The sequence below is a fragment of the Podarcis vaucheri genome, assembly GCF_965113315.1.
Source record: "Podarcis vaucheri genome assembly, chromosome: 5".
Lineage (NCBI taxonomy): Eukaryota > Metazoa > Chordata > Lepidosauria > Squamata > Lacertidae > Podarcis > Podarcis vaucheri.
This window is the reverse complement of record NC_138763.1, coordinates 58,337,626-58,363,069: the sequence shown is the minus strand read 5'-3', so window position 1 is coordinate 58,363,069 and position 25,444 is coordinate 58,337,626. Positions and strand designations below refer to the sequence as shown.

Below are 25,444 nucleotides of genomic sequence, written 5' to 3'. Positions count from 1 at the left end.
CCGGCTTTTCTTCCCGCCGCGGCAACTGTATCCTCGGAAACAGCTGGTGCTTCCCAGCCTTACCCTCAAAACCCCACAGGAAGAGGTTAAAGGAGCAAAGAAGGGCAGGTCCTCCAGCAGCCTAGAGAGGCAAAGATTAAAGAGCTGGGGTGGCAGCGCGCTGCTTCCTGTCGCGATCGGGCTGGCCGCCGTTCGGCAATGGGCGCCCGGGAGGAGGAGTTCGGCCCTTCGGCCCTGGGCACCAAAGAGCAGTGAGTGCTGCGCCGCCGCGTGGGGAGCGGCTGGGCTGGAGCCATCGCGGGAGGCTTCGCCTTCCCTTCGCGACGTTTGGGCTGAATCCAAATCCCGTTGATGGAACTCGAATCTCCTTGAAGTCAATGGGACTCGACTTGCATTTACTGCAATGGGACCTGTATTCACCTTAACCTAGATTGGTCCTAGAACGCCCTAATTGAATAAGTCCTCTGGTTCAGTGGCAAAACTGAGTGTCCTGATGACTTGCCGGAGTTCCCCCCCCCCCCACTTGCTTTTAATGTTGTGCAAAACATCATCACCACCACCACCACCATCATATAAAGGAACGAAAAACCCACCTCGTTATTATTATTTTAAAACAACTTCATTTGGTTTTAGACTAACCCCTGTTAAGACGGTCAGCTGCACGGTTTCAAAAAGCAAAACGGAAACAAGGGGTTTAAATCTTGTCCTATGGGGAAGTGTTGTGTTTTTTTATTTAATTGATTTAAATTATATGTGAACAGTGGTTGCATTCTGAAATGCACAACATTACCTGACAACTGCATAAAAATCAGTGGAGGGGGAAATGTGAAGGTTAAATTTCTGTTAAATGCAACTCCGTACAGAGTAGAGGAGGATTACCGTTTGTGTGGCAACTGCCATGGCAATATGGTTTTTAATATCGGCCCTATGAATGAATCCAGAGTAAGTTTGTGCATGTGTGTTGGTAAAGCTTTTGTCGACTGATCTTAAGTACAGGTTCAGGGCCTTTCTTGGGCCTAGAATACTCTGGATTGTGTGGTGTAGAAATGGCACCTAAGGGCATGTGCAGAATCTCACATCTGGGATTGGTGTGAGAGAGTTCTAGGTAAAATGTGTGACTATTAGGCTGGCTTGAACCAAGTGGTATATTTCATTTTAGAAACTAAAAATATAAGTTTAGTTTGGATGTGGTATTCCTCTGAATAACTGTGGTGAGGACTCACAAGCAGGGAAAGTTGTGTTGCACTCGTGTCCTGTTCCCTGGCTTCCCATAGACATCTGGTTAATACGTTTTGCCAGAGGAGCACAACTTCCTTTACTTGCAAATGTTAATTTGCTTACTTTTTGCATATGTAGGTTGTCAGCCAGTGTGCCGTGGCACCCTGGGGCGACTTGTTTTTAAGGTTTGAAAACATAGTCATTGTAAGATGTGGTATATTTTTGGAGCGTGGGGGGATGATAAATCATGCAGTGCTCTCCTGTGTATACTTACTTGTAAGGAGGTACTGCTGCATTCAGTGGAGCTTACTCTTACGTTAGTTGGCATATTCTGTAGCTTCACTGGGACTGGATCAAGTTTTGGATCAGTGGTGGGTAGGGTTAAGATAAAGGATGGGCTCTGGGTTTCTCTGGTAACAGGGTAGCCCCTACTTCCTTATGTAGTCCTTCCACACTGTTGGATTACAAGATATGAAGCCATTGCAATGTTAACTTCCATGTTGTTTTCTCCCTGTAGTTGGGATGCAGCATATGAACGTGAACTGGAAAATTTTAAGGAAAATGGTGCTCCTGGTGAGATCTGGCAAGTGTCAGTAACAACATAACATGCTGCATTAAATGTTTTTGCATTATTTTCTTTGTAAAAGCGCATGCAATAAAATAAAATGGTACATCTGCTGTTTTGCTTAGAGTACTGGTAATGTGATGCAGAGGTTTTCATTAAAAACACCAGCTCTTGTCTAGGCTAAACCTGTTGCAAATTAAAATAGCTAATTATCATGTGGCATCTGTTTTTTATGTGGGAAATGAATTGCTGGCTACAGTCTGCTTGGTAGAGGCCAATTGTTCATATCCCTGATGTTTGTCAAAAATTGAATAAGTGCATAGACAAAGTTGCACTGCTGCTTTGTGTCTCTATAGATTAAAAAACAACAGCACCAAACCCATCTCATCTTCTGTAATGTTAACCCAGCAGGTTTCAGAGCCATCCATTCGCTTACAAAATTAAGCCAAACTAACTTGCAATGTGATCTCTTGAGATTGATGCCATCATGAAGTGGATGCATTGCATGAGATTGACAATGTTCGTTTGCCTTTGTTTTGTGTAGTCTAACAGTGTTAGTTACCTGAACCTCTGTTTTTGATTAGGTTTGGTGAAGAAAGCATGACTCGTTTAATTAGATGGATAGAAAAGCAAAAGATACCCCTGGACAGCTCTGTGCTTGACATTGGAACAGGAAACGGTGTTCTGCTGGTTGAATTGGTTGGTATTTGTAAATCTGGTGTTTTTCAATGCAAATCTAAAGCTAGTGACAGAGCAAGCAAGAGTTAAAACATTAGTTAAAATGCACAACGTCCATGTAATTTAACACTGCAGTGGCCTATCTCCATCTCCATTATTGTACCATAGGAATTCATTCTGAATATGAATTGTTACAGTTCAGTTGCATAAAAATTATTGTGTATGTGTTTGTAGCTTTAAACATCCAAAAGTTTTAAAACTGCTTTGAGGGTTTTATTTTACAATTAAGCAGCGTATAAATGCTATGAAAGAAATAAATAAAATATTATCAAAAGAAGAAGCATCACAAAATCAGCCCAGAGTATCTAAAATGGTTTCATGTGTTACACTGAATTCTCAGTTTATTTCCTATACCCTTCCTCTTCATCTGATGAGAACCTAAGGCAGCTAACAATAAAAAATACAGCATTAAAAATAAAAGTAGAACTGCAGTGCACAACACAACATGCAATAATAATCAGTGTTACATTATTATACATTCTCACTCCAGTTATGTTCCAGAGGCCTGTCTAAACAAGTAGGTCTTAAATTGCTGCCTGAATTAACATGTGTGTGTGTGTGTGTGAGAGAGAGAGAGAGAGAGAGAGAGAGAGAGAGAGAGGTTTTACATCTCCTTTGTAGTGAGATGTGTGACCTGACTTCAACTAGTATCTGTCTTCTGGTAAGGTTGATTTAAGACTATGGATGTCATGTAGCACTAGAAAGGTGAAAAATTGATTTTGTACACATAACCACTTCTTTTGTGTCAGTGTTGCCTTTGAAAGCACCCTGTTCTGAGCCAGTTTATGAAATCCACAAATACATCGCTGTAATAGTGTTCTGATGCAACGCTCAGTAGTCTTTCCAGATTACAGCTTGAACTCGCCCGTGGAAAGTGTTCAAACTTTGTTATGTAGAAATAGTCCTTGTGGTCTTTCATGCTTGCTTCCTTAAGCAGCCAAGGCAATTTTAGCTTTCCTGAATTTCAGCTCAAATTATCTTTTACATTTGCCCAATATCCTCCAGCTGCTATACTACTTAAAATTCCAAGAACTAGATTACAGCAGTAGCTTTATGGGGCCAACCAAATGTTACTAAATAGTGAGAAAGTTTTTGAGTTCTCCATAACTTGTATTAGGCAAAATGGTAAACAATACAAGGGGAAGGGGATAGAGAAAAATTTTGACACCAGCAAATGGTCTTAAGATGGAACGTTGTTGGCAGTATTGAACATACAAATGAAGCTCTGTTAGTTGCATTGCTGAATTTAAGTTATATCTGCTGCTGCAAAGGAGAAACATAAGATCCTTCATTTTTTAGAAATACAAAATTCAGTTGTTGCCCAGATCTGTCTTCACCCTTAGGTAAAAGACATCTTGGTAAATGGAAAAAGGAACACTGAAAACTAGACAGCACTTACATTAACAATTCTGGAGCCTAATTTTAAGTGGTAGGCCAATATAACTACCTTTATTTGTTGTGCATATTGTTTCAGTGCTATAGCCTGGCATGATTTGGGATCCCACATGAGATTTCACCCTTTTTCTTCTCACATGGAGTGTTAATGTTCAGCCTTGCCTTTAATGCAGTGAATTAGCCTTTAACAATTTTGTCAGCCTAAAAATTGAAATGGAATCTGATTCTTTCATGGGTCCTCTGGAATAAAAGCAGGAATAAATATCAGGAACTATCTTAAGGTATAGTGTAGGCCTGAAGCTTGGTTGACTTTTCACAGTGATCTAAGCTAGCTGTGACTATGCAGGACTGAAACATAAGGATCCCACAAAGTATATGAAGTTTAGAAGAAAAACAGAGCAACAGTATTACATGCATGCATCTGAGATTTAATGCTATAATATCTCCTCTTTTGTAAAATATGTGCTGCAGTTCAGCATCTTTGATGCACAAGTGCATGATCTTTGTTGCATTTTCTTCTATAACTTGGCATTGTTTGCTGTTGTGTTTCAATCTTGTACAGTCATACCTCGGGTTGAAGTAGCTTCAGGTTGAGCATGTTACTTCTGGGTTTCGCCGCTCGCGCATGCGCAGATGCTCAAAATGTCATGCGCGGAAGCGGCGAATTGCGACCCGCACGGGTTGTGTTTGCTTCAGGATGCAAAAGGGGCTCCGGAATGGATCCTGTTCACCTCCAGAGGTACCACTGTATAGATTTTCTTCAGAGTAAATGCCATGAAAATCAACTAGTAAGCCAATGAAACATTTAGGGCTTAATGGACTTTTCCTCTCTTTAGGCCAAATCTGGTTATACCAATCTTACAGGAGTTGACTATTCTTTGCCTGCAGTGCAGCTTTCAAAAAGCATAATGGAAAAAGAAGGGTTGCCTCACATTAAGTTGCAGGTAGGTTTTCATGGATGCAAAATGATAAGAGTATGGGGATAGGAGGGCTTTTCCTATAAAAAGGCTAACAATTTGGAATAACTTAGCTTAGGAAAAAATAACTGAGGGATGGACATTTATAAAATTAGGCATGTTGCAGTGAGAGGATAAATATAATTTTTCTTCCTCTGTCATAAAGCAAAAGCCTGAGCCCCACCCTCCTTTTGAAAGTTTCAAAAGTTTCCTTGTGTGCTTCATTACATAGAATTTATTGCCACAAGATGTTGTGATGGGCACTAATTTAAATGGCCTTAATATGGGCTTAGACATATTTACTGAGGGAAGGTCTATCGTTGGATGTTGGTCATGAAAACTAAATGGAATTTCCAAAGCCAGTCTTCAACTGAATACCAAACGTTGAAATTGGGGCAAATGTCAGGCGAGGCTTTTTGTTTTCACACTTACCTAGAAGTTTCATTGAACATAGCGGGACTTACTTCTGAATAGGTTTTTAATGTGTATGACCCTGGACCAATTACTCCCATATGTGGAGATTGCCTCATCTCTTCTAAACTAAAAAGTGGTATGAAATGTTTTTTGGCACTACACGGAATACACTGCCTACCTGGTTTTATTTACACAACCAAGATTCAGAGATTATTCTTTCAGGGTTGTTGTCCTGTGACCCCAGTTTCCCATGTATGGGAATAAGATCTAGATGTCTCCATCACATTATATTGATGATTTTATGCTGCCTTACATTGATTTTATGTTTTCTTTTTTTAATTAGTCTGTATTTTACTGTTCTTACGAGAAATGTTTTGTAAACTGCCCTGTAGATTTTGTTGATGAATGATGCAGCAATATCTAAACAAGCAAATAAATAAAATATCCCTGAATGCCTGGTTTAGGAGTGTTCTGCACTTCTTTTCTTTCTATGATCCTAGGAAGGCATAGGCATAGTAGACGTGATAGGAAAATATTAAGTAATGACTGCAGTAAGAGGTTTGACAGCTATAACTACCTTCTACAGGTAGAAGATATTTTAAATCCATCAGATGCATTATCAGACTTTCAGGTTTGCATTGATAAAGGGACTTTTGACGCAATCAGTCTGAACCCAGACAATGCGGCACAGAAGAGGAAGCAATATGTGAATTCCCTGCACAGAGTGTTGAAGCCTGGAGGATTTTTCATCATAACGTCTTGTAACTGGACCAAAGAGGAGCTGCTCAAAGAGTTCAAAGAAGGTGAGTGCATGCCTCTCTTTAAGGTATTTCGGATATTAAGATACAGTACTAGTGAGAGAGCTTTGTGTCCCGACTTAACCTGCTCAGCCTGAATCGATATAGATAGAGCAACCACTGCAAAGTTGTTCTAGGGCTGATGCTTAATAAATTGTGTGTGAATTTCTGTGAATATGGTTTATGCCTGAATACTTGGAATTCAGATGTACTTTTTGCTAACCTGAGCCATCACAGGCAGGTTGATAGAGGAGAAGGCATTCTTGCAGATAAATTAACCAAGTTTGTATTTACAGAAGGTAAATAGACTTTGGATTTTCTGGTCCCCAAGCTGTTTTCTGATTCCAGAAGTAATTATTGACATTGGTGGTTGGGGAAAATTGGAATTACTGGCATGATAGCAGCCTGTTGTCTGTTTATAATACGAGGACTAAATTTTAACTTGGCAATATTGGTCAGCGATATAAAACATACAAGTCTATAGAAAGTGGTAGAGTCTTCTAATTTGTCTGTGCTCCATTTTGAATTAATATAAGTAGCTATCGAATGAGGATATAGCTTCATTTGTTCCTAACGAAAGCATTTTTCTTATGGTTAGCAGGCTTTCATCTTCTGGAGGAACTGCCAACACCCACATTCTGCTTTGGAGGAAGAACTGGAAACAGTGTAACTGCCTTGGTTTTCCAACAGAAATTATGAAGTTTTCTTTTTAGGTGAAGTTTGGATAAAGACTTCATTCTAAATTTCACTGACATTTTGTATAAAAAAATACAGGTTTCAGAAACAGCTTTCTCTTAACTACTCCTTATTGCAGTATGTCATTATATCAGCATTTTATACTACTTCAAATAGTGCTGGCGCAAATTAGGAACAGCTACCAATATTACTGATGATGAGACCACACCTATAAAGGTGATTTAATAAACTGTCCGGCAAAGTCAATTGCAATATGTGCAAAAAGTAAGGTGGGGGAGGGAGGACACTTTGCTGAAGTTTGTAAGTCTTCTGTCCAGGTGCTTATAAATAAGAACGAGGAACATCACATTTCCTGGGGGGAATTTTTGAGTGACAGGACTCCACCATGCTTCCCCATATTGTCGGGGGAATATGGCCACAAATTGCAGCTGTGAACGGATTCATCCTACCCATACACTATTTAATTAAACCATTTTAATTCTGCTTTTCAGCTGGAAAAGACACTGAAAGACACAGCATAAAAGGGGGAGAGAAAAAAGAAAGGGAGGGAGAGAAGCAGTATAAATCTGCTTCCAGATGGGTGGTTCCTAGTGCAACTCAATCACTTCTCTTCCTTCGAAAGCTATAAGCAGATTGTAGCTGGCTTTCCATACTGTTAGAATTACTGTCCTCCCCTCTCCTTCTGTGTTCTGTCCACCCTGGTGATTCTGCCAGGGCTGCTGTGAGTAGGGCCATTTGAAGCTCAACACACATTCACAATGCATGTTGTGGTGGGTGCCATTTTGTGATCCCATCAGTCTTCAAATTAGCATTGAAACACTTTTCTATAATTATTTCTGAATAGAAGACTTATACCACCATAATGTTACCACTTGTAATAATGGTGTTACAGTGCTGTAATGCCACAAATACAACAATGGTAATTTTAAAAGAGCTTTAAAAACCCTTATGACGCCCCAGCCAATTTTGCAACTGAAATGGTTTTGTAATACAGTTTTATGGTGGGACAATGCAATATTTCAAAAATTATAGCTGGAAATTATTTTAGCGCTAATTATAGATGAAAATCAATGGGATTGTAAAGCAGCACCCATTGTAAGGAGTTTGCTGAAGGTGAGCTGAGCTGCCATAAGGTTCACTTGACCAATTAATCACTGCTGTCAAAACATAATCTTTTGAAAAGATAGAAGGGTATTGTTAAAGTCACCTATACCTGTGGGCACTGCACTTTTCTATTTTTCTGAAAAACGTTGGACTTTCTGTGGTCTGAGAAAAGATTGAAGAACAACAAAGAAAATACAGGTTGACAGTGTTGGGATGTCTGTGCCATGCAGATGCACCGTCAAAAAAACATGGATCAGACACAGCATTCCCCACATTTAGTATCTTCAGGCACCAGTTATTAAAGTTAAAATAGTTAGACCACTGTCTCCCCCCCCCCCGGCTTCACAAAGTCTTCTTTTTAATCCCAAGTCCTCGCCTCAGAACATCAGATACCCATCCAATTAGATATAAGGGTGCTCCTATTGCCATAAATGGCCATTTCATGTGCGTTTCACTGCTATCCTGGAATGCAAAGGATGCATTACTGAGGGAAGAGTCCACACTGCACAGAGGAGCTTCAATACTGAGATGGAATCACGACAGAACTCCAGTTTGTGTTGGACCCAAATAGTGTGGACCCTGTTTATGTTAGAAGAATCTAAAACCGAGAATTCATATGCTTCTTTCATTGCTTATTTCTCGGAGGTTTTTTGCTGATAACTCCTGGTATTCAGAATATTCTTCCAGGTTATTTACCCTGTTGTCTGATTCCAAGCCAAAAGGGTGTTAAAGAAGATGAGGATGAATGGCTGGTAATTCCCCCAAATCACCCAAGGTGAGATTACACCTCCAGACTGGAAAGGAAACTTGAGTGCTGGCCCAAGTGCTTACTAGTCTTAAACCTGATATAACCAAAGGACGGTCATGCAAGAATAAAATACCTGAACATTTGCAACAGGACAGGCAACTGTCCTTTTCAATAAGTGGGTATTGAGAACTGATGAGTAGCGCCAGCCTCTCTGAATTTGACTAAAGTAGCCCATTATGAAAGGGATGCGGGTGGCGCTGTGGTCTAAGCCACTGAGCCTCTTGGGCTTGCCGATCGGAAGGTTGGCAGTTCGAATCCCCGCGATGGGGTGAGCTGCTGTTGCTCGGTTCCTGCTCCTGCCAACCTAGCAGTTCAAAAGCATGTCAAAGTGCAAGTAGATAAATAGGTACTGCTCCGGCGGGAAGGTAAACAGCATTCCCGTGCGCTGCTCTGGTTTCGCCAGAAGGGGCTTAGTCATGCTGGCCACATGACCCGGAAAAACTGTCTGTGGACAAACGTCGGCTCCCTCGGCCTGTAAAGCGAGATGAGCGCCGCAACCCCAGAGTTGTTCACGACTGGACTTAACTGTCAGGGGTCCTTTACGTTTTAGCCCATGATGATTGCCTAGGTAGGAGTTTGATTAAAAGAACGACGAGACAAAAGCTTTGGATGCTCAGGAATGGACAAAACCACTGAGGAACTAATCAAGATTTATGTGATTTATGCCTTATGTGGAAATATCCCAGAAGTCTTTCATCATTCTGTTATGTCCAACAGAGGGCATGCAAGGCCAGCATCAGTGAGGCTGAACCAGGCTCATTGCCATGGTGTGATATCATCAGCTCCCATTGTCCTTCCCACCCCTACCTTCTCTATGGCTTTTGTGAGCAGCAGGGCTGCAGATGTGGTGATCCATTGCTCCACTAAGCCCCACCAGAAAAGAACAGAGTTTGGGCTGCACCCTAACTAAGCAACAGGTTAACAAATGGCAAGATAGTATTCCCGCTGACTACTTTAACAATAAAATTAAGGGCAATACTCGCATTTACTAAATACTGATGTTTTGGCTCCATTTAAAAACTTGGACTGATGATGCAAACAGTCATATTTAGAGGTAAGTCTCATTGAGTCCAATGGAGATTATTCCCAGTGGGTATAGGATTACAGCATGAGGCTGCAATCCAATTGTAGTTATTTAGGACTAAGTCTACTTGAATTTAGTGGCACTTCCGAGTTAACATGCACAGCAGGATAGGGTTACAGGACTAATTGATCAGGAAAATGGCACAGAAAACGCATGATTGCCCTACCTAATCACAACTTTCAGATAAACAACCCTGAGTAGTAGAATGGAAGATGGCACGAGAGCAGCAATGGAAGGAACACAAGTGGCTTCTGGGTGTTTTCTGCTGTACCAAAAGTTTGTTAGGTGATTAGCATATGCCAGTAGGAGTCACTCTTGGCTTCTTAATAGAATTTAAAATAAATTAATGCAAGGCATCCTCACAACCAAATATACCAATTATTTATTGTAGGTAACAATGTCAATAAAAATACAGGTGGCATGCTTACCCTTACATTATTTCTGTTTAACTTATATTTTCTTGTTGCAATATAATTAATTCAAATATCATGAGTCTCCTCAAGTTTGAAAGAACACAAATCTGAAGTTAGCTATAGCCAAATCAATTTGTTGAGCTAAAATTGAATTATATTGTAAGCATGAGAACTACAGCTAATTTTTATATTTTAGTGGTACACAGTTGATGTATTTGGATATAATTGTCACAAGCATAGCACATGCCAATTCATAAGCCAGGTGTCACTCAATATACTATGTTAATTGTTCACTCTTATTTTTATTTATTTATAATATTTTGAACCATCCTGTCATCATAAGTGATCTCAGGGTAGGGTACAATACAATTAAAATCCATCCAAATTAAACCATCACAATTAAAAAATGCACCCAACAACAATAGCATATAAGACAAATATGGTTATAACCCAACCTTCTATCAATTCCTTCATTACAGTCTCCACATGTGCTACATTTGTGTACATATAAACTGATGGAACTCAGTAACTCAGAAGGAGAAGTGGAAATTGGAATTTTGCACTCACAGATCACACAAAAGTACCCCAAGCCACATGTTGAGCTCTGCTTCGTAACAAGTGATACCAGAATTTAAATTTGCCTATTATAAAATGATCCCAAACCAACTACTAGTCTGTGGATTGCATATTCATGATAACTACCAAGCTACTGTTATTATATATAAGCCTGGAATATATCACACTTTAATTTAGCAAAGCTATTTAATCTCATTTGTCCTCACAATAACCTTAACAGTCCTATTGTTATTACCATTTTAGAAGCTGAGGAAAAATCTGTCTATCCCAAGCCCGTGACCGATCAAGGATCTGAACACAGACTTGCTGTGTCTAATTTCTGTATTTCAGCCCTACACTTTTAGTTCTGGATTTATTTTATTCTATTTTATATATAGAATAAAAGTAGCTCTGAGGTCAAAGCAGTGTTTTCAGCTATAATCATATGCATGCTTACAGTACAGGCCCATACATGCCTACTCAGAAGTAAGTCCTATTGAATTCAATGGAACTTGTACACATGTGTATAGGATTGCAGCCTCACCCTGGGAGTAAACTTCATTGGATATGGTGGACGTTATTGCCCAGTAAATAGGCGTAGAATGGAGCTGAACAAATTAGCCACCACACCTTTAGCAAAAAGCAAATAGAACTGTAGATAATTCAATAAAATTCTATTTAGGGTCATATTTATTCCACCTGACCACCTAAGGCAGGGCTGGACTTATCAACAGGCAGATTGGGGTGGCCACCTCAAGCTGCAGATCCTGGGGTATGGGGATAGTCACCCAGCTTGTTCCTCTCTGTTGGAGGACAACTGCGTGTCATGAGACCTGTTCTGAACCAAACCTTGCCTGGTACTCTCAGGAGTGGTGGACGATGTGCGTCCAGGAGGGGGCACCATCTTATATGGCTCAGGCAGCAAAAATTAAAAATGGGGGCTGGGCTTGGCCTTTCTTCTAGGCAGCTCCTTGTTATGGAGCTCCCTCCAAAGGAAGATTTGGCTGGCCTCTAGCCTCCTTGGCAAAAATGTATGCTTTTCTGGAGAGTTTGCCCTGTGCTGCTTTCTGCTTTTTATTTTCAAAACTTTTATGGCGGTCTATGTGTTTTTATTATGTCTATGGTAGGATTATTAAAAACATCAACAACAAAACCAACAAGCCAAGGTACTCCGTGTCTCTTTCCATTTTGCCCCTCCAATGTTATAAATTAGACACGTTTTGAGAACTGCTTTCAAAATAATAATAGCATTTTCCATTGAAAGAGCAGGGAGCTGGGTACAATCAGGACTGATTCAGCTGCCCAAAAATAACACAGTCAGTTACATGCAGTGCTATGGGTGGGTTGTTGTTTTTTGGGTGGTGGGGGATTTTGCCCCAGCATCCCTGTAAGGGACTGTAGACATCACGCCTCTTAGTTACTCTGAAGCAGCAATAAGTTATTGGGGGCAACAAGAAAACAGACACCTGCCCTTTCTTCCAAATCCAGACTGACCACTAACCACTACTCTAGGTATTAGTGCTTAGCTCCTAAGGGTGCGACCCTAACCTCACTTACCTGGGAATAAGCCTCATTGCACTCTGCGGGGCTGACTTCTCAGCAGGCACATTTAAGATTGCATGGTGAGATGTGAAAATCCCAGGGTTTCCAAACCTGTCCATTGCCCCTGCCTAACCTTTGACCTGGAAGGCCTTCCCTTCATCCCGGATGTGCTCAGGAGGGATGCATATGTGTATGTTTGCATTCAGCGGTGCGAGAAAGGAGGAGAAGCAGCCCCTGGCCAGTCCCAAACGCGCTCTCCCTGCTGTTACTCGTCCCCTGGTTGTTGTAGTAAATAAGTGCCGGGGGGGCCGAGAAGGAATCGTCTGAATAATAGGAGCTCTCATCGTCACTTAAACAAACCAATCGCGAGATGCGATGCCGGTTTGGTCGCATAGGCCCTGCGCTTTGACCCGGACCGGGAGAGCACGATAATGTGAAGCAGATTGGCAGCCGGCGAGAGACTCTTGCAGAGGCCCCGGTCACAAACCCGCCCGTCCACCCCCGAGCTGCTGCTCCGGCTTAACGCAACAAGAGCCCCGTAAGAGATGAAGGCCGCTTCCAAGCCTTCGCTTTGCAAAGGCTGCTGCTGCTGCCTCTGCCTCTGCCTCCACCGCCCCTTCCTTTCATTCCCCCAGAGGCTACGCAGCCCGCCCTGCTAACAGCAATAGGGTGGCTGCTGCTGCTGCAGCTGCTGCTATTGCTGCTTGCAAGGGACTTGCAATTTTGCAATTAGCAGGAGCCCGGCACGAGCTCAGCCTAGCGCCTTTCACTTATTCACTTATCATTTTTTTATTTTATTTTAATTCCAACCCCCTCCTATCCTTTTTTTTTTTTTTAAGCAAGCCGCACTTCGCTGAGAAAACAACCCAGGAAGTGACAAGCCCATTTCCTTTCTCCGGGAGGATCAGTCCAATACAGCACCGCCGTTTCGGCAGGGGAGTCCTGGAGCAACTTTGGCAAGATTGCGGAGCTTCCCGCAGGGACACGCGCGCGACGGTGCGGCTTGGTGACGCGGAGTCCCAAGTCCTCTAGCCGAGGTAAGAGAAGGTGGCCTTTGAGCGCTTGCACGCCCACCTTCCCTTCTGCAAATCCTCTCTCCACCCCCCCTTCTTTCTCCCTCGTTGGTCTCGTCCTGGGCAGATATTGTTACAATGTGTAGAATAGTAGAGCGGAGACACTTTCATTCCCCTCTCGGACAGAGAGAGAGAAAGAGAGGCTTTCTTGATGGCTTGAGGTGGAAGCTATTTATTATCTGCTATTTCCTTCTCTCCCCCCGTCCCTCCCCCTCCTCCCCCCCCTCCTCCACTTTTCAGTTTTTATTTTGTTGGTGTTTGGGAAATTCTGCTCCCGCTTCCTTGCCGGTGCCTGGGATGAGGAGATGACAGGAGTGATCAGAGACAGGGGACCAAGTTCCTATTGCTGCTACTGCAAAGGCTGCTGCTATTGGCATTCCGGAAAGGAGCAAGCGGGGAATGCACGATGGTGATTGATCTGGGGTGTGTGCGTGCGTGTGTGCTCCTTTAACCCGGTTTCTAACTCCATCGTTCTGGGCTGTCATTATCCGCAAACAAGAGAAGCGAGCTTAGAGAAGGGACAAGAGGTTGGGGGGGGGTGAGTTTAGGAATTATCATTTTGTTTATTGAACTTTGCATGTGGACAAGGAAAAGGCTGCCTGCCCTGATTGATTGAACTGAGACCATGCACTGGGGCTGCTGCTAACCAACTGGAAGTGTGCTAACATTTTCCCCCTCCCCCTCCTAGCTACCCCCCCACCCCACCCCACCCCCCTGGTTAGATGTGTTCCTCTTCTGTTTCTTCTTTACGTAGCCATAACTATAAATATGATGATAATTTGACGGGAGTGAGACTTTACTGTATGGATTTGCACATGGCGAAAGAATCTGCCCTTGAAAGGCTCTTTTAAAGTTAAGAGTTTTGCAGTACGTCATTGATTTGTCAGCTATATGAGAGTTTAGTCCTCAGGCTTCATTTCTCTTTCCCCTTTCATGAAAATGTAGAAGTCGGCCTGGGCACAAGCAGGCTGACAAACGCTTCGTTATTCATGAGTGTTTTATATCTCTGTTCATAACAGCAGTTGCCAGCAGTGTTTATGTCTGTATGTCCCATTTGCTCTTGCACCCCATATTTTTCACATTTTATTTTTAGCTCTTTTTCTCGTTTCCTCCTCTGGGATAATGTTTCTGCATACTGTGAGCCTCAGTGAGTGTATTGTGCGTATACTTGCATGATGATTTTGTTATGCTTGATCAATGGAGGGCTGTCATAGTCTATGCTCCAAACCACCATTATATCACTGGCAGTCTACTCAGATGTGACTTATATGTTTGCATGTATTCAGGTAGCTTATGCTTCCATTAAAACAAGCTCAGCATGAAGTTGGATTTAGTATACCCTTTTTTTGGGGGGGTGTAGCCTAACCAGATATCTTTTTAAAAAGATAATTATAGATTAAATGTGTTACTTTCCTGAATTCTCAGTTACATCTTGCTTTTACAGAGCCTAGGGGTGGCATTTGACTAAGTTAAATTCATTAATTTCAATGTGTCTACTCGGGGGGGGGGGGGGAAAGCAGTTGACTACCACTCTAGGTTTCTTATACAGTTTTCTTTGATTGGTAAATGGATGTCATAGTATTGATCAACCAGCATGTTAATAGCATTGTACGCATAAGCCATGTTACAAGTACTGATGAAAGTAACAGCACTCCTTGTTCTTCAGTGTGTCTTGGACTGTAGGGGTTTTTTTTTGTGTGTGTGTGCTTACACTCTTCAATTGGTGGGGCAGGGCACACTAGTGGGTCACAGCCTGAGCCAAGATGGGCCACAACAGGGGCACTATCACTGTGCAAATATATGGCAAAAAAACTGGGTTCCCAAATGCATGTTTGGATTAAAGGGGAATCCTGGGTCTGAAAAGTTTCTAGACTCCTGCTCTAGATGAACTTTGTGCAGATCAGACATTTGGTATTAGATTGGTTTGCAGATTGTTAGCACTGTAAAAGAAATCTTGGGGGAGACTGTAAAATCCGAAGCAGACTCCTCGGTTTCACAGCCCCTTTTAGGATCTAGGGAAATGGTGCCTTTTGCTGAGATGATTTAGGAGTGTGCTCTCGTATGTAGTCTTGGCAGCACAGCAGACGTAGGCTGCTTGATTACAAGCTCTGCCCTGTGTTCAGGAGACCACAGTGCAGTTTGACTATAGGGAAAAGATACAAAGCCAACTAAGCAAGCGATACTGTGAGAGAATAGGCATGCAACCAGAGAATGGTACTAATTATGAAATTGGATGCATATTTGTTACAGGATTATGCCCCACCCCCAGTGTGAAGAACACCTTACATTTGGCTTCACTGATTAATGTTAACCCACATATTCTTACTGGGTTAACGGAATAATTTATTACACTTTTTCTATCATTTTTTTAAAAAAAATCTGAACTGAGGAATGGTTCTATTAAACTTAAATGCTTGCATAGTAACAGAAAAATAAGAGTGCTGGTTGTTGTTGTTTTACTGCCCTATGAAACAATTCTATATATGTTTACTCATAATTAAGCCCCACTGCATTTAGTGAGGCTTGCTCCATAGTGTTTAAGATTTCAGCCTCTGTTTATTTGGGTTTTTCTTGCAAAAGCCCTCACCAATACCTGCTAGATTATTTTCCTAGAATCTGAAATGCACAAGAAGACCTTTATCAGGGACAATCCAGTAAGGACAGATTAAACAACCTGTGTTTATTTGATAAGCAATTAGGTATTCAGCCAGAGAATGGAGTTGAGCTTTGCATTTTGAACTGAAACAAGTTAAATTTTCTCTCCACGTCAGTTGTGTGCAGCTAACGCATTTGGAGATTTGAGTTAATATCTACTTTTTTCAATGAAGCTGACACACTGGCCACGGACAAGTTCCTATTGCTATGTCTTTTCAGGGTTCTTTTTTGATTGATGCATGAAAGTGTAGGTGAGACTTGAAAGCTGATGGATGTTTCTCACAGCCAGATTACCATATTAGTACTAGGGAGATGCCCAGGACATCCTAAAATTATGCAACTCCACTCTTATGTGATTACCCATCCATCTATCAATTAAATAGTTTCTCTCTAGTAGTTGGCATACTTCCATATTTCCTATTCATACTGAAACTACATTTTAGAAGATGTCCTCCGAATCATAGGTTAGAAATATTCCAATATTTGGTCAGTTCAGAACTGTAAAACGTAAGGAAAAATAATGTTGTTAGATCCAACTGACAGTTGGAGAGCAATTACTTGACAAGGCTGCGAAACTATGGGCAACATACTTGCCTACTTGCTCAATGGAAATCCGCTTGCAGAGTAGGAGTTTTAGTTTCTCTTCTCCATCCTTTTCACGTGCCCTCAAATCTGCTTGGACAGAACCCAAATGCTCCAGAGTAGATGTTGGGGTTCAGAGGGGTGTGTGCTCTGACCCTGTCTATTTTGCCCTATGGTATACTTTACCAGAGTCCACTTTTCAGCTGGGTAATTCAATTGGCTGATCTGATTTTTTTAAATATTAAGTGGTTTAGAAATGCTTTTAAATAATATTACGCTAAGATAACAATTTCTCTCAAAGTAATACAATATGAAATAATTAAGGTTAGTGGGGCACAGTTTTCCATGTAGCTACACATGTGTCCTTGGAAACCTTTGGCCACTTTCACTCAGATTGGAAGTAGACTTATCTCTATAGATATCTCTGTAGAGAAGTTATGTTTAAAGCAAGCCACAATTTATTATGTAATATGTTGATAATAGGAGGCTTCAGCTTTAGATTCAACCCAGATGTTAAAGGTTTTCTTTCTAAATGCTTTTTTAAAAAAATACTGGTGAGCATAAATATCACACCAGGTTTAAAGTGACTTCCAAGCTGCAGAAAGTAATGTTGGCTTGCAGTAATCAGGATTTAAAACATTATCTACTCCAGGAGCATTTGGTCTCTCCTCCAGAAATCCTATTTAATTCCATTCATTTCTCAAGCACTCAATTTTCATGACTCTGCCTTGAAAGAATGGCTTGCTCTACAGTCGTGATGTACATGGTGTCAGTGTGGCCTGAACTACCTCATTTGGTCATATGCCTTAAACATCACGGCTTTCGATATTTGCAAGGAAAGAAAATGCTTCTATATCTACTTTCAACAAATAAAACGCACATGGTGATTTTGCAGGTGATTGGAGAAGTGGTCATATAAATGGGCTAGCAGTAGAGCCAGCGGGGTGATCAATAAAATGTAATAAGTGAAATGCAGCTCATGTTTGTATGGCTGTCGTTTAAAAATCTGGCATAGAGATTGTTCTCCTTCCTTCTCCAGAGGTAATGCCGTACCACAGTATTTCCACTGGTTCATGAATGGTTGCTTTGCATTGAGGCAGTACTACATACAGGGATATGTGTATTGAAGCTGGGCTTTGTACATATTCTTCTTTAGATTCAGTTCTTTCCGTACAATCTTGCAATTTACAATTTAATTCTGTCCCTTTTTTCTATTTTCGTTGCCTTAGTATTTATTACACCAGCAAACAGTGTTTTGCAGAATATATAAAAAAGCCCTCATTCTGTTTAAATACCAAAGAGTCCTGCAGATCTTTAAGGTGGCCTGAGGCCCTTTTATGGTCTAGACTCCACTTCATCAAGTAGTTGATGAATGTTTCTGCTGTAAAACATTTGTCAGGATTGCAAGGGACTTGGTTATTTTTGCTACATAGTTGTACCCTTGGAAGTTTTGTTGGTAAGGGTGGCAGTGGTTAATCTGTGCCCCCCTGGGTGTTGCTGGCCTACAATTCCCATCTCTTAAGAACTGGCCTTGTTGCCTGGGGCTGATGGGAACTGGAGTCCAAAATATTTGAAGAGGCAGACGTTGACTGGCCCCAGCTTGGAGGAAGTGTTCAAATCAAATCAAATAGTGTATCAAGGAGCAAATGCATTCAGATGCCATTACATTTTATCACCCCTAGCATCTCACATGAGAAAGATTTAGGACTAGCTGTGTAGATCTTCAGTTCTTTCGGAGCAGTTCATTTAAGGAGCTACTTAATTCAGCCTGCTTGTGGATGCATGGAAGCCTTGTTATACAAGAGCTGGATGGAGGCAGAATTGCTACGGTCAAAGTGCAAAACTTGGGATGTTTGATTTGCTTTTGTTAGAGAAGCCCTTACCACATTGCTTTTTTTAAAATTTGGTGTGTGTTTGGCCTGCTTTACTAGTGGTAGGTGTGTTGCTGTGACAAAAAAGATAACTGTACAAGCACAGCAAGTTTGGCTGTATTATGGCCATGATGTTTGCTAGAAAAACCATTGGGTGTTTGCTGTTATACTATTAGCCCTGGGGCCTAGTTCGGGTCTGACATGGAGGGATGGGCATGAACTAGCTGGATGTCAGGCACCAGATTAGGCAGACAGGAACCAAGGATAAGAGGCATGTGATGTAGTCACGAACAGGCTGGAGGTCAGATACCAGATTGGATAAAGCAAAGTTGGGCCTCATATGAGATGAAGTGTGAGAGAGAGCCTGTGTTATGTACTAGGACGAGTTGCTGACACTAGCAGACCAGCTTAGAAAGAAGGAATTTATAGGGCCTGGTGACTTTCCACTGTGGACCAACACCTGGACCGCTGCTTCAGCCTAGAAGGAGCCCTTGCCCTATGAATAGCCGGATCCATTTGTCTGGCTGAAGGACTAGAGTGCTGGTGGCTGCTGGAGACCATTTTTAAATACCTTTGCCATTTGCCTTGTTTAAGCTTATGTTTAACTTCTTGTATATCAAATGAACCTGCCCACATAGGTAATATGAATAAGTAACAGCCTATTTCTAACCTCGGACTAGCTTTTCCAGAAATAAGACAGGGGCTATTGATTCAGACTTTTTTTTTCTTTTTCTTTTTTTTTTTGCTATGACAGCTTTTTACTTGAATGATGGAGCCAATGCTATGACTACCCCAACTTAAGCATTTACAAACATTTTTGTTAAAATTCGGGTAATACCGGGGAGATCAAAATCTGATTTGAGGGCAACTGAAGTGCTTGACTTTTCTACTCACCGTCCCCAGCCCACAAAGTGAAGCAAATAGCAGAATATGTGCTGTAATAAAATTTCGTTATTGGAGCAAGGAGCAGGGAGGAGTAAGTAGGACAGGCATTATTCTGTTTAAATGATGTCACTGTTGGCAAAACAGAAAGTTATTTGACTGGGAAATATTCAGTGTCTCTCTCACACACACACACACACACACACACACACACACACACACACCATGGCAGTCCTAGTTGCCTAGTTGTTTTTTTTTTAAAGTTAAATTTGTCAATACAGCTGAAAAGGTTTGGATTGGTTTTGCATATTGTGTGCGTGAGAAAGAAACAGGGCCTGCTCTGCTATTTAGATGGCTGAGATGGGCAACCACAGAAAGCAGGTTTTAAGGGTATTGTTAAAGGGCACATTGTCAATTACTTCATTCATTTTAATATTTATTTACTGCAATGGAGGAACCATCTTCTACATCAAATACCAAAATATATTTTGAGAAAAAAAGTTGTTTGTTTCTAAACACACTTTTACAGTAGTCATCTCAAATATCATGTTGTTTGCATACATTTAAAAGCCATGTCTCCATAATACCACATAGATAGATAAACTTAAGATCCAGTTCACTCACAGAGCTGTGTAATTCATAGCCCACCGGAGATTGTTTGAGCTAGACCCTTTTTAGATATTCATGTAATTAAGAACAAGTCCAAGTCTCATGTTGCCATTTCACATATGAATTCCACATACATATCCATGTACGTAGGCAGTTGCTTATTTACATATGTAACTCTTGAATCTGGCCTAATGTTTCAAACCATGCCTGCATTAACACTTCCTTTTCTTGATTAGTTATTTTCTTTCTGGTATGACAGAGATTGAGCTCTGAAGAAGTAAGAGAAAAAAGGCCGAGCAGCTCATATATTTGCAGTTGAAACTAAAAATATTGTGCTATTTTATTCTTGTCTAAAAATTCTTTTTTAAGGCTGAAACATGTAATATAAATTAATATATCGATATTAATTATATTGATAAAACAATGTATTTTAAAAGTTATTCTTTCACGATGCTCATACCTTTTATCCCATCTTCTCCACCAGGTAGGAGGGGGACCATGGCAGAAGCCATCTCTGGTGACTAAGGAAACAAAGAACATCGCTGAAGGATTTTGGATACCTGTGCATTTCAAAGGTATATGAAATACATAGCCATGCATATTTCTAGAGTTGCTTTCACCATCTCTTACTAGAAGGGAGTGTGTCAGGCAGTATGTACATGATGGCAAGTGGCTGGGCTCTTCGTAATGACCTGTAAGGAACAGTATAGGAATAAAGTGTTTTCAGAACCTTCCCTTTGGAAGCCTCCATGAACATTAACCAATACAAGTTACAGCTTTGCTGTTAATGATTTTGGGTTTCATGGATTAATTTGACTCTTTCCTTGCACATTGAAACAGTGTTCTATTGATCTAGTGTTGTCCTTCGGGCAAAACGTTCAACATGGCCTTGAGAACCGACTTCAAGTTGGAGCGCAGTCACTGCCTTGCTGGGAGTCCTCTCTGAAGCGCCTCGTGACGCATGCTCTTATTTGTAAAATGCTAACAAAGACATAGTTTTCATTCTCACAACTCATTCTGCAAGTTATCAGGATTATTAGCTTAGCTAATACAGTTTCTGCAGAAGCTCATTTGAAAGCATATTGCGTACAAAGTATCACCAGTGTTCCCCCCCCCCCGAAATCTAGCATGCATGAACTATATCATCAAGAAGTATAAAACCCCTAATCAAATGATCAAAGGTCTTTGTAAACTTTGCCCATAGAGCTTCCACCTTGGAAAATAAGATTTGAGTTGGTATTTGGGATGCTTGGGTAGCTGCCAGGGACGCAGCACTTTAGCAAGGCTCACCCCTCTTGCTTTTTGCACTGGACTGACACTTCCAGCAGCTAGCATCACTCTGGGGCACTGTGGAAAATTAAAAGACCCAGTTGCTCAGTGCTCTTGGAAGTGCTGCCACCAACAGTCAGGTAAGCCTACCAGACAGTCACAGTGCACAAAGTGGGGTGCTGCCACTGCACAGGTTACCTGGTTGCAGTGGTCCTGCTGCTCACCAGGACCTGGATGGGATGAGACAAGGCAGTGCCAAGGGCAGAAGAGACTGAGCAGCTGCACCGCCTCAAGTTGCCAGTCTAGTGCTTCCTTTGCCCTTGCCACTGCCTTGCCCCACCTCACCCCACCCCAGTGTTCACAAGCAGCAGCGTGGCCACAGCTAAAAAGGCAGCACCACGATTACTACTTGGTCCCCCCCTCAAACCTGGAATTAGCCCTAAGAGATAGATTTTCCACAAGTAGGGTTCCCAGCTGCTCCCTAGCCTACCTTATTTTATTTTACCCTCCAGCTTGACACCAAAGGTACCGTATATACTCGAGTATAAGCCGACCCAAATATAAGCCGAGGCACCTAATTTTAGCACAAAAAACTGGGAAAACTTATTGACTCAAGTATAAGCCGGTTCACCACACCACAAACCTGGTGGTGGTGGTGGCAGCAGCAGAGGAAGAACAACCAGCCCGAAAGGGCTGCTTTCGGGCTGCTTGTCCCTCTGCCGCTCGCATGAGCAGGCATAGGAGCTGCGGTTGGGAGAGGCACAGCGCAGCTCCGTGCCTCTCCTAATTGTGGCTCCTGTGCCTGCCCTTGCGAGAGACAGGTGGCGGTGGAACCAGCGGCGAGAAAGGGCTCCTTTCGGGCCGCTCGTCCCGCCACTGCCCGCCTCACTTGAGTATATGCCGAGGGCGGCTTTTTCACCATAAAAAATGTGCTGAAAAAGTCGGCTTATACTTGAGTATGTACGGTAAGTGCTTTAATTCAAAATCATGAAAAGGTGCTAAGCTCTTATTCCTTTGATTACTCTCTTAAATATAAAGCTTGTCACCTTAAATGCTTATCAGTTAAGTGTGCCTGTGGTCCTGTATTTCTGTATGTGTGCCCAAGCACATCAAAAAGTGAGAAAGGAGCAGATTGTTGACACCAGTAATGCTGATATCAAAGCCTGTTCCCAAATTGACATTGTGGTTGCCAGAATGCTTACTGGGAGAGTGAGATGGAATCTCATTACACTGATTCAGAAGGAGTTAGATTGGTTGTCTGTTTCCTTCTGGGCCAAATTCAAGATGCTGGTTCTTATCTATTAAGCCCTAAAGGGCTTGGGACCCCAGTACATGACAGATGACCATGTTTTAAAGCTCTTATCTGTGTCCCTTTGTCAGGGAGGTTCAGTGGTGCATGGCAATGTGGAAGAAAGCCTTCTCTCTAGGGATGCATCATTTGATGAGCACCTCCCCTCAGAAGCACACCTGGCTCCAATATTGTTATCTTTTTGGTGCCATCTTAAGGCATATTTGTTTGCCCAGGCATTTTTAATTGGTTTAGTTTAGTCTGCTGTCTTGTTTCAATCTGCTCATCTTATTTATTGGGGTATTTTATGGTTTTATTATGGTATATTACATTTGATATTGGGTTTGTTTACATACATGTTGTACCATGTCCTGGTAATTACATAGATGAAAGTCGGGCCAGAAGTACTTTTACAAAAAAATGAATAAATGAATAAAAATGTTGAGACTCGGATATTTGAAGAAAATACATAGTTGAGCCCTTCTGAAAATGCTGTCTCAAAGTGAGTCAGATCATTGGTTCATGTAGTACGTTATTGCCTACCGTAACTGGTGACAAGACTCCAAGGCATTGCGACCAGAGATCTTTTTAAATGGAGGTTCTGTGGACTGAACCTGGGACATTTCCACATGCAAATGTCGTGCTAACTTATGGAACCTCCTCTAAGCAGGTCTAAGGTACAGGCCCATGCCTCTCCTTCAGCCATGGAGTCTGTGGTATTTGAACACGGGCGCAAGCTGGTAACAATGCCAGACCTAAAGTGCCGAATCTCAAATGCAGGACCTTCAGTGCTTAGAGGCCAATGCTGTTTTTTCTGTAGTCGCATAGGTAGGACTCTGAACATATTGGCTAGAATCCAGCCATGGGGTCTAGCAATATGAAAATGAATTGCAAAAGCCAGACAAAAAGTGACTTGGTTGAAACAGAAGTTGGCATCTAAGTGCACAGACCTATCTAAAGATAGGCTACTATGGGGTATGTTTTGGTGGCATCTCCTGCTGGGTATCCTCTGTCCTTTCCATCAATAGCTTATGTAGCAGATGGGGATGCATGGAGATGTCTGAGATCTGTTTGAAGCATCCTTTTAGGGATTATGCACCCCTGAATGAAAATGTGTTCCCTAAAAGAACACCAATTCTAAGCTGTCTATGTCAAAAAACAGCAACAATTTTCTCTTAAACGTAAGAGAACATTTATTTAAGAAATTTCTTACCCACCCTTCACCATAAGGTCTCAGGATACTGTACAAAAATGTAATCATGCAGTTTTAAAACCAAATAAAACAGTTGCAGAGCAAAATCTGAACAACAGAGACAACAGAGTGATGCTGTGATTGGAAATATTACTGGGCGTAAATTTTTAGAAAGACTTAAGCTGTGATTCAGACTTTTGGGAGCATAGGTGTTTGTCTTTTTTATACTTCTTTTTTGGAAAGAAAAACTCTTAAAATGCATGCAGTCTTAATATTATTAAAGTCTTCCATAAACTCTGTGTCTAAATTCCTTAGGGGAAGGGCATTTTATAATTTAATGGGGTATCTAAAGCAACTGTCATGCAGTACCAGAATAATCCTGCTAAGTTAACAGAATAAAGGCAGAAAACATAGCCGTGGTTCTCTTGGGCTCACTGTTCCCCTTTGAGGCAGGTTATATACTCAGCATATTTTTGCATTTGCTTTTCTAGTCATTAACTTTTGGCTTAAATAAAATAAAGTTAGAAGTTATGGTTGGATATGGCCCAATGAGATCCATGAATCTTGGATGTATCTAGTACTATAAAGTGTTGGAGCTTCTCACATGTTCTTTTCTTTTGGTGTTTGTACTCCGTGTCCAGCAGAAAACTTTTTTTTCCGCATAACCCTCCTGCGAATACTTGAGATTATGCAGATTTTTATGACACCGACAAGATCATATGGAACTACTTGCTAAGTTTGACAGATCTTCTAGGTGACTTGGTCTAAATACATTTGACTAGAGGTAGTTGCCAGGAACATAAAAAACGTAACGCCAAATTGCTGAAACTTGCAACAGCTCAACTAAATTCCAAACTTACATGTCATTTTGTCATTCTCCTAGGAATGAGTCCATTTCTAAAAGTCTGGGGAAATTGCAATTAGCAGTTTGTTGCCTTTGAGAACTAGGCAGCCATGGTGCCTAGCAGTCTTTGGTGAACTTCTAAGAGTGTTTAATTTTTCACTAGAAGAAGTTCTCATCCTGTGTGTTGTGTAGATGTACTACTAATAAGCAACACTAGAATGCTAAAGTTCTTGCATGGATCTAAAGGCCACATTTGCGCGTAATACTAAACTAAGCTGTGGTTTGCGCTAACCTTAATGTCCACGAGTTGTGTGCTGCTGCACACACCTAAGGGACTCCTGCTTTGTTTCCCCCTTAGCTGAACAGAGTAACAAAGCATGGAGTGGCTGGTTTAGTGTTATCTTTGTACAATGCTATAATTAGAAAGGGAAGAAATAGTTGCAGTTTTTAACCTTGCATTTCATACCAAAATTACAAGTAGTCAAATTGAGTAAGGAGACACACGTTAAAAATTATTTTTAAGTCTCCCTGATTTTAGTAGGAAGGTGAAGCTGCTGAGCATATGCTTAATGTTTTTCAATGAAATCATAGCTTTTTTGTGTGTATTTAAACAGTATACATTTTTTAAAACAACATGCAGTCTTAAAAAAAACAAAACCCCAGGGTGTATTCAACTAAGTTTTACTCAGAGTAAATCTGTTGAAATTAATGGACCTAACTTGTTCATGTTCATTAATTTCAACGTGTCTACTCTGAGTAAAACTTAGTTGACCGTCACCCTCTGAATGCAGTGAAGCACATATGTAAAATAAAGGAGATGGGGGTGAGGAAACATCAAAGCGTTTTCTTACTGTTTCTTGTGCCCAGCATCCCAGAAAAAGACCCTCATTTTAC

At 41.4% G+C, this 25,444-nt stretch overlaps 2 protein-coding genes across 10 annotated transcripts in view; both read left to right on the top strand.

Annotated features, from left to right (window-relative positions):
* The first annotated feature begins 2 nt into the window (after window positions 1-2).
* EEF1AKMT2 (EEF1A lysine methyltransferase 2) lies at window positions 3-6,869 on the top strand. 4 transcript variants are annotated; one of them, XM_082222818.1, is made up of 6 exons: window positions 3-251; window positions 1,736-1,807; window positions 2,368-2,482; window positions 4,753-4,864; window positions 5,877-6,089; window positions 6,685-6,869. In XM_082222818.1, exons 1-6 carry the CDS (start codon window positions 199-201, stop codon window positions 6,780-6,782), a joined length of 663 nt encoding a protein of 220 aa, XP_082078944.1. In that variant the 5' UTR covers window positions 3-198; the 3' UTR covers window positions 6,783-6,869. The 4 variants fall into 4 exon arrangements, with proteins under 4 accessions (XP_082078944.1, XP_082078943.1, XP_082078946.1 ...); XM_082222817.1 differs by having other exon boundaries at window positions 6,682-6,869; XM_082222820.1 differs by having other exon boundaries at window positions 6-251; window positions 1,736-1,801.
* Window positions 6,870-8,998: 2,129 nt separating this feature from the next.
* The window catches only part of FAM53B (family with sequence similarity 53 member B), a 121,867-nt gene continuing 105,421 nt past the window's right edge, over window positions 8,999-25,444 (top strand). For 2 of the 6 annotated variants that reach the window (XM_082222796.1, XM_082222791.1), the window contains exons 1-2: window positions 13,443-13,519; window positions 20,442-20,532. The gene's annotated coding sequence lies outside the window, so the exon portion shown is untranslated. Of the gene's footprint in view, window positions 13,323-13,442; window positions 13,520-13,760; window positions 13,782-20,441; window positions 20,533-25,444 lie in introns of those variants that run through there. The other 4 variants (XM_082222793.1, XM_082222792.1, XM_082222794.1 and 1 more) reach the window with 4 other exon arrangements.

Coding starts and splice junctions, on each gene's coding strand:
- EEF1AKMT2 (XM_082222817.1), top strand. CDS start 199: ATGGGCGCCCGGGAGGAGGAGTTCGGCCCTTCGGCCCTGGGCACCAAA. Junction 252..1,735: donor GCCCTGGGCACCAAAGAGCA/GTGAGTGCTGCG, acceptor TTCTCCCTGTAG/TTGGGATGCAGCATATGAAC. Junction 1,808..2,367: donor CCTGGTGAGATCTGGCAAGT/GTCAGTAACAAC, acceptor GTTTTTGATTAG/GTTTGGTGAAGAAAGCATGA.